Source organism: Anticarsia gemmatalis, chromosome 10 (assembly GCF_050436995.1).
Source record: "Anticarsia gemmatalis isolate Benzon Research Colony breed Stoneville strain chromosome 10, ilAntGemm2 primary, whole genome shotgun sequence".
NCBI classification, from domain to species: domain Eukaryota; kingdom Metazoa; phylum Arthropoda; class Insecta; order Lepidoptera; family Erebidae; genus Anticarsia; species Anticarsia gemmatalis.
The window spans coordinates 2,200,118-2,218,568 of NC_134754.1; the positions used below are offsets into that span (position 1 = coordinate 2,200,118).

The window sequence follows — 18,451 nt, forward strand, 5'->3', positions numbered from 1 at the left end:
AACATATTTTATATTTTAGGGATTAGAGTATCTACCCATTGATTACAGAATTAAATAAAAGATAGATAGATTTAATACACCAGTAACAAAGAAGTTCTATTATTATTTACAGACATACATTATATGTACAGTTAATAGTTATATTACATACAGATAAAGGAAAGTCATAAATTACTTGATAAGTTATAATCAAGACTCATTGGCCGACTCATGGACATTACAATTTATTAGACTTTGGTACAAGGCCATTTTCCATAGTATAGTCCTTTAAAATACACTTTGGGAGTTCAAAATATCTTACACCATAACATAGTTTTGGGTTTAATTTCATACATACATAAAATCGTTCCTATAGGTGTTCAGGGACCAAAGAACAAGACAAACTTCCTTTGACTCATTCATATCCACATCTTGTTATACAGGGTTTGGTTTTATTGCTGTTAGATAATATATGGATTCAGAAATATAATCCCAAGACTGTGTATAATTTTGTTTATAATTGCGAGGGCGCGTTTGGAAGATGTGCGTCACAATGTTCGAGGTCACCAATCCATAACTATCTTTGAATGATTTGCACTTTACACTGTGCACAAGAAAAATCTTGCCTATTATTGTGCCTACAAATGCCTTGCACTAAATACCTCTTAAGGATACAGCTAATGATTCGATTCTATAAAAGTTTATAAACTAGTCTTTACAAATCTGGTATATAAATAGATAAACCTGTTATTGTTGTCTTCCATTTATATCAATGGAAAATCCCAAGATAAATTCGAATAATCTCACATTTCTAAAAATAACTTATTTAACAGACACCCAACTAGAAGTCTGATTACTGTCATTTATTTGTATTTTGATTGACTTTAGTTTATCTCTCACAACATCACATGCCTGCAGCATCTCCTTATCTTTACGTTTCAGTGCGTTTGACCTGACCGCATGCCTGAATTCTACAAGTGTATCAACCACCGAATCTGATAAAATACTATCTTGGTTGTCTTGTAATTTCAAGCCAAGTCTTGTCAGTACACTGGTAATATAATCTGCGATTAAAACAATAGGCACTGGATAGTAGTCGGTTTTGTTTAACTTAATAATTCTATTAGCATTACTGACTAAGGTGAGCAGGTTACTGATGCATGAAGCAGTGTCAAAGTCTGACTTCAAAGCCTCTATGTTAGCCTCTTCTATTCTCTGCAAATCACTCAGTATCTTATCTTTATAATCTCCACTCCCAGGAGCATTGTTATTGACGTAATTGGATGCATCTTTGAGGAAAAATTTGAATTTGTTTAACACTTCCTCTGCTGTCTTCATCATTTCGTCATTGTATTCCATTTGGTACCTGTAGTTGGAGGTCAGGCATGCCATTCTGAATACATCAGCACTGTATTTCTCTAGTAGGCTTGGTATAGAAATAGTATTTTGTAAGGATTTAGACATTTTAGCATCTCCTTTCACATGTAGGTGTCCAACATGTATCCAGTAGTTAGCCCATTGCCTTGTGTTGTGGAAGGCACAGGACTGAGCTTCCTCATTCTCATGGTGAGGGAACTGAAGGTCAATACCCCCTGCATGGAAGTCTAATTGTGTGCCAAAAAGTTTAGTCACCATAGCAGAGCACTCTATGTGCCACCCAGGTCTTCCCTGACCCCAGGATGCAGTCCATGATGGCTCGTCAGGCTTTTCAGCTTTCCACAAAGCAAAGTCCATTTTGTTTCTTTTCTCTTCATTTGAAGCTTCACCCTCAGGCTGCATTTTCTGTAGTTTTCCATATGCTGGGTATTTGCTTGTATCAAAATACACTGAGCCATCAAATGTAACATATGCCATCTCAGAATCAATTAGTTTCTTTATAAAATGCTCTATAGTACTAATATGCTCTGAAACTCTAGTTATTATGAGTGGTTTCTCAACATTCAAAGAAGCCATATCAATCCAAAATTCGTGTTCATATTGTTTAGCAACATTTGCGAAATGTGTTTTCGTTTCAACAGCTTTCTTAATGATTTTGTCGTCGATATCTGTCATGCCCATGGCAGTCACAAGTTTTATATTGAAGAAAGACTTCAGAATACGTTGAATTATATCTAACTTAACATAACAACTTGCGTGTCCTATGTGCGCGGAGTCGTACACTGTCGGGCCGCAAGAATACCAAGTTGCAATATGCGGATCATTTAATATTACCGGAACTTTTTGATTTGCGACACAATTGTAAATATAAGCACCGGTCGGATTCCCATTCGGCATCAACCATTTCGTCTCCTTGTATGGTTTCAAACTACACACGTGCGATAATCTTCTTGAAATTACTGGAAACAACTTCCTCATCTTTATTGAGCCTTTGTTAAGTTCATTAAACAGAATTGAACTCTACAAGGGGCAATGAGCACTGAATTCAAACAGCTGATAACTCACTGACAGTGGAAATCTGTGGAAAGTTGTCAAGTCAATGTCATTTACGTTCCGTTCGCGGAACTAATTATACTGTGAAAGCAGATTATCAGGTCTCCTAACTATTGCATACGTAGTTGTCTGCCATTCGGGATGATAGATACATAAAATATATCAACTGTAAGTTTCAGCAAATATATTAAATACACTTAATAAATACTAAACTAGAATAGTTTTATAAAAAAGTACCAATAACGTTTAAAAAAACCACACTGCGTGCGATTATGTCAATGTCAATTGATAAAATCTGACCTGTCATTTTGAGATATCAACAAATTGCCGAATTTCTAGTTACTTTGTTTAATAAATTAAAAACTAGAAGAAAATAATGGTTTCGTTTGCTCCTGATGAGGTCGGCTTAGCTGACAAGTCGCCATGCGCCGGTATCAGAGCAGATCTTAAGCTATGTTTACTTGCCAGTGATTGCTGTAGAAAGGTTAGTTTTGTATTGTGATCCTTTTTCCTTACACTGTTTACACATAGTATAAAATAAACTCGCACTGATTCATTCAAACATTGCCCACACATAACAGTTTTAATGTGTCTCTTTACAATAATTCAGGTTGCTAATTTTCATTCATTTTTATTAGCTATTTTCTTTTTCTAGGACAAGAAAACACCAAGGGAATGTCTAAAGGATGGCTCAGTACCAGATGAGTGTGCTCAACTACGTCAAAGCTTTTTTGAATGCAAAAGATCACTTGTGAGTATCTTCATACACATCAATTTAGAACAATAGTATCAGTATGATGTTTTGCATAACTACTTTTTCGAGCGTTTGGTTTATTATGCTCTAATATATTTATATTGCGAGATGACTTGGATGCATTTACGAAGGATGGGTCTATGTTTGCTACCAATAGGCTGGTTTGAAAGGAAAGGAGCCTTCGCCCAGCAGTGGGACTATCGACCAGGCTAGAAAAAAAGATGATTAATTGTTACTTGCTACTGTACTATTTGGCCCATTCAGTAGAGACCAGAAAGTGCCCTAGCTTCTGCTATCCTTGTATTTAAGGTGCTATGATCTAAATTTTAAATCAGACTAGTGTTGAAGAAAGTAACCACTACTTTAAAAGAGTACTTCAAAGAGTCAAAGTGTACAACACAACTGACCAACAAGTAATATTTGTAATTTTTTATTATTTTTGGGTCAGGCATTTATTTTGTGTTTGTCATTTTACTGGTACCTATAAGAAGTAAGTTGTTTTAACAATTCATTCTTTAAAATAATAAAAGAGATTAAGATTATGTCTTTAGGATTATAGATGTCTCCATTAAAATTATATAGACAAATAATTTATCATGTATTTTCTTTTTTTCAATCTTTGACTTTTTCAATTCTTTTGTTTGTTTCAGCTCGACACAAGGAGAAGGTTTCGTGGTCACAAAGGGTACTGACTTACTGCTGACTGTAGACTGCTTACATTAGAATAGTTATTATAATTTGTTAATGTTTTAAAGTATTACATATTTTAATTATTAAAATTTGTTTTGTTTTTAATCACAGTGTTTTACTTTGTGTCACTTTTATCACCTTAAGTCAAAAACTTTAGTACCTAATTTTCAAGGTATAGGTATAACAATGGGTGGGTAGGTAGAGTTATATTGATATGAACATATTTCTTATACCTATTTATTTTCAGGCTCATATTAAACTATAATCTGCCAAAAATCTTGTGTTTTGTCTACACAAGGACTCCACAAAATGTGGTGCATTTCGTAATATTGTGCAATGTAATTGATTGTTTTGATGAAAGATAAGAATCACCAAATAATTTACACATCCTGGGATTTGAACCCAGGGTTTTGTCATTAAGTGACTGTAGTAAGTACCATGGTGACTGGTACTTTATGCATATGGTGCCTTTGGAACAGGAAAGGGAATACAGGAAATAAGACAAACTCATTATTTCAACTTTTATTATAAAAATAGTTGAAATTTAATTAAATTCTCTATACAATCTACAATAGAGCTTAGCCCGCAATCATAACTAGCTTTTCAAGCCAAACTGTAACTTTCAAATTTTAATTATTTTAATATTGTAGGTAAACATTACATAATTTGTATTCAAACATATCATTTCGCTTCTGATAACATTTTTAAAAACACGCCTGAAATTAAAATGTTTAAAAATTAAGAACAAGAACATCATCATAAAATATAATGTTTTTAACACCGACTTATTTTATGAAGGTAAAAATCCAAACAAAATTTTATTTCAACATCTGACATTATCAATCCTGACCCTTCTTTTATTTTACAATTTATTATTTCTCGACTTGTAAGCTATTTATCTAAAGCGGCTACCGAGGAGATTCTATCCCTGCAAAAATAACAAAGCTTAGTAAAAATAATTATTTTCGAACACAAGGATGTATTTGGTACAGTCTGGTACCATTTTATTTGTTAATGAACGATAATAATATAACATTTGGTACCACACAACCCAGATATTTAAATTCTTAACAATAATTCTATTATTTATTAATGTAACTTTAAGCCTTACGAATTTGCATTAAACACTATCCATAATTATCTAAAATGAGATACTCTAATGAATTGGTGTTATTGAAAACTTTTATATTTTAAATTATTTATTTTATGCATAGTTTAAATTGGCAAAAACTATCATTAACAATCTACTTTTATTTTTTATTAATTTAACTGAGTAACCAAAGCAACTTTCTGATTTAGTATATGTTTATTATTATTTCATTTAACAAACTTGCAAGCCTTGTTTTATTGCTAACTACAAATTGACTAGATTTAGCACCATAGCAAAAAATAAATATTATACTATCGGACAAAAATGATTTTATTTCGTAAACAAATTTCAATGCCGTATGCCAATAAAACTGAGAATTTGAATGTTTTCTTTAAACACAAATAAACTATTTATAAAATCATAAATGCAATAATTATTATTTATTATAATTGAATAAAATAAACCAATGTTAACATAAACTCATTATAACATTATAAAACAATCGAAAATAGTAAAAAACACAAAAATAACTTGTATTATAATTATAAAACAACAGTCGTAACAATTCTATAATATATTATAATCTATGAGCACTGGTTGAATTGTGCGTATGCATTATGTATACAATTTGTACCAATAGCAGAACTATTTATGTAAAAATCGCATAACGTTTGTTAAAAATATATTTGTGTATAATTTGCATTATAATATATTCAATCAACTGCATTTGCTGCCTGAAAAAAAATCTCTATACAAAACAATAACCACTATTTTATTATATTCGAAAATAAATATTATATATATTCGTTTTATTGCCTATTATCTTATATATGTATTATTTACTTATTGATGCTTCACAAGCCATTAACTAATGTTTATCATTTGTGCATATTTTCTTAATATAATATAATGAATCACAATGTCAGGTAGGCTTGTTGGTCGTACAGAGGAAGTCATTATAAAATATATAGGATTTCGCTATTATAATCTCGTATAATAAAATAACTTTGAGAGGTAATGCCAAATTTCTGTGCAACAAGCTTATGTATAAGAATTAATTATTATATTTAATACGCTATAATGTTTTAAAGTTTTATTATAATTCTACAATTAACGGTTTGAACTAACGTCCATTTGTTTCAACTTGGACTGAATTTTTAAACTGAAATTGATATACTTTCTAAAGCGATCTGGTAATAATTTTATTATATTTTTAAAGCCATGACAGTAGGTAATTTATTTTAATAGGAGTTGGTGAATAATTACAATATTATTAGGAATGGGTAAAATTATTAAATTTTTGTATCGTTTCTGATAGTTCACGTCCGAACTATCGAAATATATTTTGGCATAATTTCAGAAAATTATATTTTATGTTGTGCGTTTCTAACTATAACAATTAATATATCATAATATTAACGCTATTTAATTTTTAATATTTTTCGTATGTGAGCATCTTTTTATTACTAACAGAGTTATAATAGGAGAGAGTGAGTTGAACTGTAGGCCTGTAAGAATATAATTTGGAATTGAACATTTTGTAGGTTTATGATATGTATTAAGAGATATGTTAGAAAACTGGAAATAATCAACAAGCGTTTTAACTTCACTAGAAATAATACAAAAAGGTTTAGCACAAAAATTACGATTAACTCTATTATATTTTGGTGAAAAGAATATTCCGCTATTCTGGAAGACTTCACTCAAATGTATAACAAAATATATTAACGTCATCTTCGAGGTGAATTGGCTTTCTATTAGAGGTGTCTATAGTATCAAAAGTATATCGTAGTGAAAGATTTTATGAAGAAAAATAGCATCTACAGAATTGAATCACTCGTATCAACGTCCGTTATTAAAAACTTCTTATTATCTAATACAAGAACACTTCGGCTCCACTCGCTTGTACCCAGTCATACATTGTACTCCATTTAAGACGATCTTAAATGTAAAAATTAATACTTTGGTCCGTTTGATTCACAACGTGTGCTGTCGATGACCAATTTTGTCACGAGACACCTTTAGATCGCTTGACAGATATATCTTCATATTTGAGCAATGAACTTGCGAAGAATTACACCATTTCATATTTTATACCTGAACTTTTCTCGAGATAGGTACATATTTTACGTACATTCTAAGCGCTAAATACATTTTCTGGATTAAATCGGTAGGTACACTATTTCTAAAACGTTTTAGGCAGTGTCTTCTTGATATTTATCTCAGATTAGCCAAGTATATGCAATCCTGTCTGTGGTTTTCACACTCAACAATCACAACATTATTCTTTGTATTTCAATTTATAGCCGGTCAAACAATCTTCTCAAATTCACTACCCAGCAACCTTATCTACAAACTAGTCTAGAAGATGTCCCCAAAATTACAGAACAACACATTCTAGGCCTTCGAGGCCCTCCTTCTACTAGAAAGTCTGTATCGGTCTGTAGAGGCCGGTGTAGCCGCACAGTCGCGCCCTCAGCGCCGTCACCAACATCGCCGCTCCCGACAAGTCGTCCATCAAGTTGGCACACTCGCAGACCAGCAGGTACATCTTGTCACCATGCGCAGCTACCGATTTGTGTAAAGCTATCTTCCTCAGGCCCACCGTATGTGGCAAATGTCGGTACAACATTCGAGCTCCTGTCCAGTACAACCAGTTTCTTTCGAACCGTTCACCATCATCACCCTCGAAAACCTGGAAAAGATACGGAAAACATCTTTGAAAAACATAATCCCGATATTTCAATAAAGGGGCTTAGGGTGAAATTCCATTATTTTTGATTATAAGGAAATTGGTCAAAGTTATGTTCCGAATCGAATTACCGAATTTAAGTGCCCAATTTGTCAGACTTGTAAAGTGCTAAGAGCTTCTTTAAATTGTCAATAATTGAATTCAACCATCAAAGTGACAATACCTTATAAACACTAATGATAAAACCGGTGGTGGGAGTGTGCGACTTCTTCGGTCCACCGGCGAGGTCGTTGAACGGAGGTCTACAGATCATCGCTACTTCACTATACAAGTCTAGGGTATGCGCCGCTGAGTATCTTATCGTCTTCGGGTCAAACTTGTTCAAGGAAGCACATCTCATATTGTTGTAGAATAGCAAAGGGTCCGTTTGCGTTGTATTTATCACATAGTAAGATATGAAAGGGAATTCCGCATTTTTCTCCATGTTCGCCAACAACATCCCTCCAACGGCCGTGTTAGCCTGCGCCACTTCGTTCAACAGCTCCCCTGCGGCTGCCTTTTGCCTTATCAGAGGTTTGGCAAGCGGTGATTCTAGGATTGGCTCTATCGGTTCCAAAGGGCTCATGAGATGAGCTAATATACATAGTTTAGGGTCGGCTATTTCGAGGATGCTAAGGGAGTTTTGTGCAGTCTTTGTAGTCATTCCTTTTTCTGGCGTTGGAGGCGGTACTGGAAGCTGTAATGTACAATAAATATATTTTAAACTACGTTTATATAAAACCTACCTAGTTAATATTTGGAAGAAAGTTCCACTTATTTAGGTCAGCCGTTAGATGTTTATTTCGTCGGCGTATAAAAAATGAGCAACAATTAGTCTTTGTCGGCAAGGAGTAGCCGCGTGTCTAGGCTTTGTCTAATTCTCGGGACAGTTAAGCGTCGCTATCAACTATGTAAATTGGCGACGCCGTATCACGGCTAATTATGATAAATTATTCTGCTTTAATCGTTCCTACGTTTAATTCTGGAGCCGGTTTTTCCAGACCATTTTGTAATTTAATTTTGTTTAATTACCCGCTATATTACTATGACTAAGAATAATATTTCAAAAACCCTTTTCATTTGTATAATAAGAACATGTTATTGCAAAATATTTTAGTTTAATTTGCGAGAGTTACATTTTCATACTTCACTGTGTAAGTGAAATTTGGAGTTACATTAAAATATCATCATGGGTATTATTTTAACCCACGAAAAAGACTACGACATTCATAGCAGTCTTCGAAATGAGTATAAAATATATATGAAGCGTACATACCGGCACACCATCAGGCAAGAACCGATCAAGTGCGTGCGCTGGTATGACGAAGCAGTCTTTCTCGAGCGTGGCCAGCGACACCGGCTCTGTTCGGCGGCGCTCCGTCGGGACCGTGGTCACGGGGCCCCGGTCCCATCGCAGCAAGGACACCGACGGCTCCCTCGTCACCAGCGGCTGAGGGGGCTCCGGCTCCGGACCTGTCCCTCCGCCAAGTACTGGACCGCATCTTTCTGGAAAATTAGAGAGTTTTCTTGTTAGTTTGTCGATTAATGAGTAATTTCTTGAAAGAGTCTTAAAGGTTGGGTCTCTGAAGGAATACGTTATAAATAATAGTGGGGACAGAAAAGTGCAAGGTTTTCCGCCAGTGCGGAAATGGGGATAATATTTTTATGCGAATGACACGCTTTGAGAACCATTTCCTTGACCTGAAAAAATAAAATCACAGACAATTCAATTTAGCACATTATAAAACTTTATAAAAACTAAGTTTGCAATACTTCCTTAAACTTAAATTGTAATGGTAATGAAGGGCTGTAGTTTTGTGGCACATTTGTGAAAACGAAATTTGTTTTTGTACCTGTTTGAAATCTAGACATTGATTTATCTGCAGACGTGCTTTCAGACTGTTACAGTGTTGTTTAATTCCCCAGAAGGTTGGTATTAAATAAACAGCCGATTACATCGTGCCAATTATAATATTCTATAACGTGCGTGTCATAATACTTACGCGGGAAATAACCTCGAGATGTTTGGTGTTTCGCGCCAATATTCAACCGGTACGAACCGGCTTGGACAAGATCAAATACAAACTGGAGAAATATGTATAACGGCTGTTCTCCCTGATCACAAATGTGAAAAGCTTATTTGTTTACATTAAACAAACAGCGTGGAGACGTGCTACAAGTCCACACATACTTGTAATAGTTAGCGTGACTAATGAACTGAAACTAAACAGTGTGGTGTGCTGTCAAAAATGTATTTATAGTTTCGACGGCATTTCATGTCTGGTATGTTTTACCGAGACTAACGAGGCCGTGGCAAACTTCAATAATATTGTACACTCGTTTTGTTTGAAAAGGATTAAACACTTCAAGTTGCTTGTGAAAGTTTTGGGGAAAGTTCAGGGGCAAACAAAACTTTTTGCTTATCACCACTTTGAAGCACTGGAGGGAATCGTGGAGTTAGTAATACCTGTGATGTCGTTGTACTGAGTACTGGCCCTGGGCGCCGCCGAGAAGAATATGTGGGTCTTGTAGTGGTGCTCCTCCATGCAGGAGTATCGTTCCCGGTCGCGACGTTTGGCGTTCCTCCCTGCGCCTAGAGCTCCCCTCGCCTTGCCCCCACCCCCGCTCGACCCGAGGGTCTTTTCCCCGCTGAAGTTCTTCCGAAACATCAAATTCATCTTGGAAAAGTGCCCACTTCCTTCTCTTTCACACTAGACAATATCACTATACGCCCGCACTGCTCTAACGTCGAATGTAACAGTAATTAGTTCACTGTACCACGCCAAGATTAAACCCGGCTATATTCAGACGTCTCCTGTTTGGTCGCTTGTTTTGGTTTATTTTATTTCCGCTTTAAAGTTCTGTATAGTCTCATGGTACGATTAACTAATGCGAGGTGAATAGGAGTCTATAGTTGTACGACTAAAATAAGAATACGGATTGTACTTTCTAGATAAGTTTCAAGTTTAAGTTCCAGTTGAAGTAGTTTCAGAATTTATAGTTAGGTAAAATAAAAAATATCAAAGCTTGTTGTTACCTGTTGTCATTTAAAACTTCCGATATTTTAATTGTTTATAGCTGGACGTCATCCAATGCACGACGAAATGCCGATGACGAATATGTAGGGCCAACATAATTTGAATAACATTTAGTCTAGCGATTACTCATTGGATCTACTAATACATTTTAACATAAACAACAATATGAACCAAATAAACATAGTTATAATTTTTGGAAAGAAAGTTACAAACGTGTCAAAAGTTCAACAACCAAGTCAACCAGTTAGATTTTCTAAAAGAAACAAATGGTTCAATTCTACACGTAGTTAAAGTAACTAAACAAACTTGTTGACTGAGTCTTGTTTTATAAATAAACACCACTTGCAACTAGTAATTTGTTGAACGATTTCTGAGCAATTTCTTATACTATACTCTAAATAATTCGTGTAGGCGCTTACTAGATGGCGCTAGTTGCACCTAGGTGTAAGTCGCTTAAAGTGTATTTGAAGCTTATTTCAATGTAAAAGTCATTTCAACAGATAGTTATAAGAGTTTCCTACCTAAAAGACACGATAATTGTTACTTACGCACGTGTTTGTGAAGATAATATTTCAAAATTATAATGCGTGAGTTAAATATAGATTTGCTTGGTTCTGTCAATAAAATGTTTGGGGAACGATATTATCATGTAATATACAATACATTATCCCACATACAGTCTGATACATACATATGAATTCACCTGAACGCTTTAGTTCCGTATTCTGCGTTTCCAAAAATTTTCCAAGTCCAAATAGTTCTGGCCAAATACCAATTCACATTGCTTGATAAGTGAAGTAGGGCATCACTTGTTGAACACGGGCCTTTTTGTATGAAATATTCAGGCTGTATCATCGATTTACTAAACCTTTCGCTCGTATACTTATTTATTCTATTTATGTTCGGTCTGCCGTGTCTATTTCCCAAATATTTATCTGATTACATCGGGGCTTAGATATATTTGTATTATTGTTTCCGTTTTCCGTTGAATTATTTGGCCTACGTTTCATTTTCTTGCTAAATAGTTGGGGTAGGGATCATCTCGAATGTAATAGCTAGTCTATGTTTGTATAAACGATTCAATCTTTGCGTGGTGTTCCTAGAGTAACTATAACATCATTTAATTAAATTATCAATGTCAAACATGCTTAATAAAGAGCTTTACTTGTTATACCTTAATATTAATATCCTAACAACAGTTTAACTTTATTATTAAATATGATACTTTCTTCTCGATAAACTGTAGGCACCTATAATGTTTGAGTAAAGTTTTGGAGGAAATTACAGTAAAGTAAATGTATCTCAAAGGATATAGATCATGTTAACAAGATTGAAACAAACCTGTGATCTTGTAGATCAATCAAATGTAATTGATCGAAGAGTAACAAGATAAAGAAGCAGCGGGATAGAAAATAAACCTATAAGGAATATAAATCGACGAATTTAGTGGTAAATTTCTTGTCTTAAAACTAAATTCGTGGTAGGTACATAACATTACATAAGTCTTTTAAATACCTGTTTAAAAAGCTATCGGGAACCAGTATTTTAAAACAGAATTTTTCTGGAACGCTTAGTACTTATTTTAATCTTATGATAAGTCCAAATAAAGCTCAGTAGCACCTTGATTTATTTCCGAAAAGGTTAAACTAATAAAATATTGATATTTTGGCTGGAGATCTGGATTTCATCGCAAAGAGATCAAAGCGCGGAAATAGATGCAAACGTATCTGGCAGCTCAAATATTTGCTAAACAGGTAGCCGTGCCAAATCTACTGCATGTGTGGAACTTCCAATATTTACTTTTCATAAATATATCAGTGATTTTGAAAATTTACTTTAGTGAAAAGATAGGGCACGTAATGGGCATTATGTTAGTACAGGACAGTATGGGCTAAGTTTTCCCTAATTTCCCCTGTGAAAAACTGTCAGAGATACTTAATTTATGTGTCTTTTTATTAGTTTTTAGTTTGATGTAGTTCTATCTACACTAGAAAATGGTACATGAATCCTTCTTCTTTTGAAAATTGACAGACGAAATACTTCAAAGATATTACAGCAGACTAGACTGTAATTTAATCTTTTCAATGTTTCGTTCTCTGTTAAATTTTTCCTAGGTACCCAGTTTTCTGAACTCGATACCCAACCTCATATTAGTATTCAGTCTACACGTAAAAGTTATATTATTTTTGGCGCCATATTCGCTAGTAAATATCAAGTTGTCCTTTACCGCCAGTAAGTTAGTGGCGCGTGGCGGGACGTGGCAAGTTTATGTGCCAATTTGTGGCCACAATAAAGATTATGGTAGGCTTAGGAAGGATGTTTTAACCTTCGCCTGTGTTTTTTGGAACAGAATTGTTCGGGTTAGTTATAATGAAATATAGAACGAGATGAAGTCTTTAAATATTTTTTTCATTTCTACATACTCGTACTCTCGACACAACTCTGCCACGTTTTTTTACTACTGATTGTATAGGTATTAATCTAAACCGTCAACTGAGTTGAGTCGAAGAAATGTCTCAACAATCCCTAGAAAGTAATGAAATTAAAAGTATTCTTTACAGTTTTCAGATCGCTTTTCAATTTGAATCATTACAAAATATTGTTAATTTTACACCCTATTTCACACCATTGCCTTACCTACATTGTTATTACACTGCCTTACAAAACCAAAATAAGCCACTTTGCATTTTGCTACTATTCTTTCTGTAACTTCGCAAACAAGAGTGTAAATCTTCATTACTGTACGGAACAATTAATTCCTTATTCTAGTCGATCTTTCGCCTTGAAAGCAAACGGAGAAATTATCTTAATTGATTTTTAAGTGTCGCCCACATTTAAGTCCCGCTTCCCGCCAATAACGCTTAGTGCATTTCATAATATATTTTCTATGAAATTGAGCACTAATGCATCGGAACAAGAAAAAGCTTTGGTTAAAACGTGACCTGGTTTTTTAAGGTAAGTGTTTTGCGTTCACTGACTACAGTTTTAAACTGTACAAGCAAGAGATTTTTATTAAGTGTTCATCATTCTATTAGTATTTTTTCCAAACAATGTTGGGTAGGTATAAAGAATTTTCTAGATATTCAGACTACATTGTTCTCAACATTTAGAGTACCTAACATATTATGTGAATCAGGAATACCTAATAGGAATATTTTCAAGGTCCCTTGATGTTTTCCATTGACCAACGTATTTATTGCTGACCCATTGTTCTCTTAAGGAGGTCAATAAACGCACGTTTATGTATATAAATATTGTCGTACATAGTTAATCTACAGATTATCATGTCAAATAAATAATGACATTTTACTCGGAAATAAATAATAATCTAAAATTATTGTTAATCGATAATGATTATGATAGTAATACCGTCAAAAGTGACTTTGTCCGATCGTTTCGGCAATCTGCGTGCCCTTAGAAATTGAGCGCAGTAGGTAGGTACTTACTACGAACATTACAAACAAGTCGTTTAATTTAATTTGTTTCTATCTGGTGACTTAGAAAGAACTGTAAAACAGACTTGAAAACATCGACAGATGTACCTTCTTTGTAGGTTCAGCCTTTTAGACGAGTACCTACCTAAAATTAACGTGTTCTAGATCTAAGAACTAGTCTTGCATAAAGGCCGCGAGTCTACATAACTATATAATGTATTATACTGTAAAATATGTTTTAAAGGTAGTCGCGATTTCAATTACGAACTTTTGTACACTACCGCTTGTATGAAACAGACGATTATCATCGTTTTTAGCTTACACATGCCTTTCATCTCTGAAACTTTGGGCTAATAAAAAGTTTGGCATAATTTTCTTTGATATACCCAAAATATGATAAAAGACATTTCTCGCAAGGTTTCCTTTGTACAATGTCTGAGGTATGTATCTACCCACTTAACTTTTGATCTTTGATGTCTTCAACAAAGCAAGGGTATCTTAAAAACTGTTGATGCAAAATAATATTGATAAGTGGGGTCAAACGTATGTATGGAAATGTTTCGTTTGTTGGCCTATCTCTTATGCCGAATATTATTTTCAACTCAATAAATGTACGTATACCTTATCGGATTTATAGACAGGGCATTTACTAATGCCACCGGCTGCCGGTTAGCTATATATGAATGAAAACCTGATCAGCGCCTCTAGCGAGTACCTTAGGTACTAATTTAAGAACATTTGAAATGTCAAACTCTTGGTACTTGAGTGTACAAACTATAGAAAATCACGCTACAGAAATTTACCACCTGCCTAATTTAATTGATTAACGATGATATTAAATTAAAAATTTAACGATTAGCGTTACTAGAAAGGAAGCAATTTTCTGAACTGAACTTCAGTATCTCAAGTTGGTCCATAAAACTCTTCCTTAAGAGCGAGACCATAAACTAGTTGATTTAATAGCGTCATGTGTTAGAAGATATATGTCGTAGTACGATATATCGTCCTTACTGCATAGTAAACACTAAATACATAATACTATATGGATGTTAGGTTTTATAGACCTTCTGGCGTGGCTGGGAAATTGGATCGAGTTTAAGTTGGTTAGTCTTTTTATAGCAGTGATCTGGTTTTGGTTTCAGTTCCTTTTAAGTGCTTTAAATAAAAAAAGGGGGTTATTAAGGTCGGTGAACCTAGTGGCTACGTCAACGTTGACGACGGTAAATAGGTTGGTAAGTTGAGTAGAATTCATAGAAATTTGTACGATTTTGATTCTAGAATAAATTTTAACTACACAGAAAAAAAGGAAATAGTTATTTGTTTCGAGTTCGTATGTAAATTCATCTATTAGGTAATCAAAAATTTGCGTTCTGTAAAGGCTATTTATTCTTAGTTTACAATCAGATGACCGTGTATAAGTAATTCAAAGATTTTTATTTATAAAAGCCTAGTTATAAAACCTGTCGCAAGAAATAAGTTGTGTGAGGACGCTTTAGATTGTCTCTCTCTAAGGTCATCAATGTATGTCATATAAGTACTAGTCCCAATAGATTTGGCCGTGTATTTTCCAGTTATTTTAGTTGCCAAATCGCGTACTTAACCTACTGTGACCATTAACCTATATTACAAGCGATCGTGCTATTTGGCATTAGGTTGCCCGTTGTAAGTATGTCCTACCTTGAAGGATGGTCGTGTAATATATATTCTAAACTTACAAGTAGAAAATTGAATCTCTATAATTAAGAGATAAATTTTATTATATTTACCAAAATATAACAAAATGTATCTCTTAATTTGAACAGACGGGTATAACATTTTCTTCTTTGCTGTAGAGAGAGTTGTAATAAACCTTTAATTATACTTTAAAAAATTTTAAACCATCTGTAAAAATGATTATAATTTTATCATAATCTCTAAGAAATATGTTATCTTATTATGTTATGTTAAATTATTTACACTACGTTATAGATTTTAAGACGTGTTAACACGATTACACCTCATTTAACTTGGCTTTTTGACTTTTTCGAATAATATAAAATACTCATAACAAATACATAGGTACTATTTCCTCAACTTCATACATCATCAGTAAAAGTGTCGAGAGCGTGTCCATTGTGATTCAAGTCGTCACGAGTCAGATCGTAAGTAGGAGCGACGTGGGTCATTCATCAAGCTGAACTGTAACTACTGCGAGCACGCTCAGGCCTCGCGACTTAACGCTCTTAATATCTCTCTCAAATACATATAAGTTATTCTTTTTTATTATAAGAATTGAAAAGATTTTCTAAATCTTGATAATATTATAAAACTTTGTGTGAACGCGCTAATCTCAGGAACTACTGGTCCAATTTTCAAAATTCTTTCAGTGTAAGATAGCCCATTTATCGAGGAAGGCTATAGGCTATAATTATATCATCAGGCTACGATCAATAGGAGCAGAGTACTTTAAAACTCAATCTGAGTTGAGACTGAACTCACATTTAAAAAGACAACCCTTTTTAAGTTTGATATTATGGCAAACTTATTTTTAATCAAATTGGAGAATGCTCAAGTTTTTATGGGTTTAAGTGATTTTAACTTAACTTAGAGTTAGTGTTTTAGCGCAATGAGTTATCCTCAACTCAAGTTTGTGAGCAATCGTAGTCTTTCAGAGCTATGTATTTGTTAACAGAAATAAATAAGCCTAACTTTTAAATGCCTTAACGTTTGAAGAACACAGTAGCAAAAGAACTTGAAGAATTTGAACTTAACTTAATTGGCTTTTCTAATTAGTACTTTTGTTGTTGGTTCTGTGTTCTGTTACAAAAAACACGCTTTTAAAAGATAATTTGCGATGCGATTTATAGGCATCCTGGTGCCAAAATATTCCAAATGGAATTAACGCTAGAGGAAAATGGTAAGGTGTTTTATGGAATGGCAGTTTACAATGGGTTTATATGAAGATAATGGGTTTGACTAGAAAATGGGTCGGTTTGAACAACTTTAAGAATAAGTTCATTTAACTAGCCTCAAGAAAAAAAGTTTCAAAAGAAGTATATGGGATTTTGATGTATTTTTTTTTATTAGCTAAACCAATCTAAAGGTGGAATAACTACTATGCTAAAAGGTTGTAAAACAAAATCATTGTTGCAACCGATAATCGAACCTGCGACTAGCTGGTTAGTAGCTTATAAAGAATGGTTTTTCAAACGTTGTAAACTTATACACGTCATCATTAATTCACGATACGTATATGTTTCATCAAACAGTGTTATCTTACGACTGCACGCGAGACATGACGGTCAAGACATTAGTATTAATGGTCATTTGAACACTAGATCTATGTACTAAGATGGCAGTATAACAGTATAATAGCTAATGATATAACAATTAGGTTATATCATTAGACTCTGATGAAAGACTTAAGACTCTGTTGGGGAAAAGGAAATAAATGAATCATCCTGTCGACGAACAGTCCAATGGCGAACCGGTCATAGGAGAACGGTTGCGGATTCTATAGATTATTAGCTCCTACTTAGTAGGTACGTTTGTAAAGCAATACATAGGCGGCCAGCACTGTCGGTTTTTTTTTGTTGTCCCCACGAGGGTAAAACCGCCCCGTGAGGGAGTTTATTGCGATTGGACGCTAATAAACACTTCTGCTATTTGATACAGAATGAGCACTGTCGGTTCGGCAGTATTTATCGAACAACAAAACCGACTGAAGCAATTACTGCACTTATTCGACTTATAGTGATCGTATCCTTCATTTGGCTCAAGAAATCATTCGATTTGGCATTATTAAGAACAGAAAGCTTAGTCGAAGTAATTTGGATTAAAAATTTTAATTAGACTCTTGTTACAGTAATAATAATTGTCTAATGAGACATTATTGCTGGGCATGCCTGTATAAAACTTACATCCAAAATGCTGTAACTACATAAACATATTTTTTTGGGTTAGAAGATAAGAATACATTACGCTTGCATAAAGGCTAAAGCAGTGTAGGCGTAAAATATCCTAGTCTTTCTTTCAGTAAATAAGATAAAAGATCCCTCATATTACCGTCATAGAAACGTCAAAAGTCCACGGTTCAGGTTCTAAGAACAGTTCATAATTGATTGGTTTAGCTGTTCTCGGAAGAGGATCGATGTTGTGTGCCGATTGTACTAGTAGATAATGTCAGGGCTGTTATATATTGTCTCTTGTTAGTTGACCTTATTGAACGTCCCTTAGGAAGTCGGACGGGGTTCATTTTGGTAGTGTCTTGTTAGAAATGATTAGATACTTACATATGAATAGATACTTACATACTTACTACTATTA

The 18,451-nt window shown here is 34.1% G+C and overlaps 3 protein-coding genes across 8 annotated transcripts in view; 1 reads left to right on the plus strand and 2 right to left on the minus strand.

Annotated features, from left to right (window-relative positions):
• Window positions 1-55: 55 nt before the first annotated feature.
• Window positions 56-2,431, minus strand: CysRS-m (cysteine--tRNA ligase-like protein, mitochondrial). Its single transcript, XM_076119579.1, has one exon. It carries the CDS (start codon window positions 2,332-2,334, stop codon window positions 802-804), a length of 1,533 nt encoding a protein of 510 aa, XP_075975694.1. The 5' UTR covers window positions 2,335-2,431; the 3' UTR covers window positions 56-801.
• A 264-nt stretch (window positions 2,432-2,695) lies between these two features.
• Window positions 2,696-3,958, plus strand: LOC142976078 (cytochrome c oxidase assembly factor 5). Its single transcript, XM_076119295.1, has 3 exons — window positions 2,696-2,893; window positions 3,065-3,160; window positions 3,814-3,958. The coding sequence occupies exons 1-3, from the start codon at window positions 2,786-2,788 to the stop codon at window positions 3,853-3,855; spliced, it is 246 nt and encodes an 81-aa protein (XP_075975410.1). The 5' UTR covers window positions 2,696-2,785; the 3' UTR covers window positions 3,856-3,958.
• Window positions 3,959-4,363: 405 nt separating this feature from the next.
• The window catches only part of LOC142976024 (uncharacterized), a 74,824-nt gene continuing 60,736 nt past the window's right edge, over window positions 4,364-18,451 (minus strand). For 2 of the 6 annotated variants that reach the window (XM_076119214.1, XM_076119216.1), the window contains exons 2-5: window positions 10,142-10,535; window positions 8,951-9,180; window positions 7,859-8,371; window positions 4,364-7,638 (exon numbers count right to left, since the gene is read on the minus strand). In XM_076119214.1, the coding sequence (XP_075975329.1) occupies window positions 7,366-7,638; window positions 7,859-8,371; window positions 8,951-9,180; window positions 10,142-10,352 (1,227 nt within the window). In that variant the 5' untranslated portion in view covers window positions 10,353-10,535 and the 3' untranslated portion in view covers window positions 4,364-7,365. Of the gene's footprint in view, window positions 7,639-7,858; window positions 8,372-8,950; window positions 9,181-10,141; window positions 10,597-18,451 lie in introns of all 6 variants that reach the window. The other 4 variants (XM_076119217.1, XM_076119215.1, XM_076119213.1 and 1 more) reach the window with 4 other exon arrangements.

Coding starts and splice junctions, on each gene's coding strand:
- CysRS-m (XM_076119579.1), bottom strand. CDS start 2,334: ATGAGGAAGTTGTTTCCAGTAATTTCAAGAAGATTATCGCACGTGTGT.
- LOC142976078 (XM_076119295.1), top strand. CDS start 2,786: ATGGTTTCGTTTGCTCCTGATGAGGTCGGCTTAGCTGACAAGTCGCCA. Junction 2,894..3,064: donor CCAGTGATTGCTGTAGAAAG/GTTAGTTTTGTA, acceptor TTCTTTTTCTAG/GACAAGAAAACACCAAGGGA. Junction 3,161..3,813: donor TTGAATGCAAAAGATCACTT/GTGAGTATCTTC, acceptor TGTTTGTTTCAG/CTCGACACAAGGAGAAGGTT.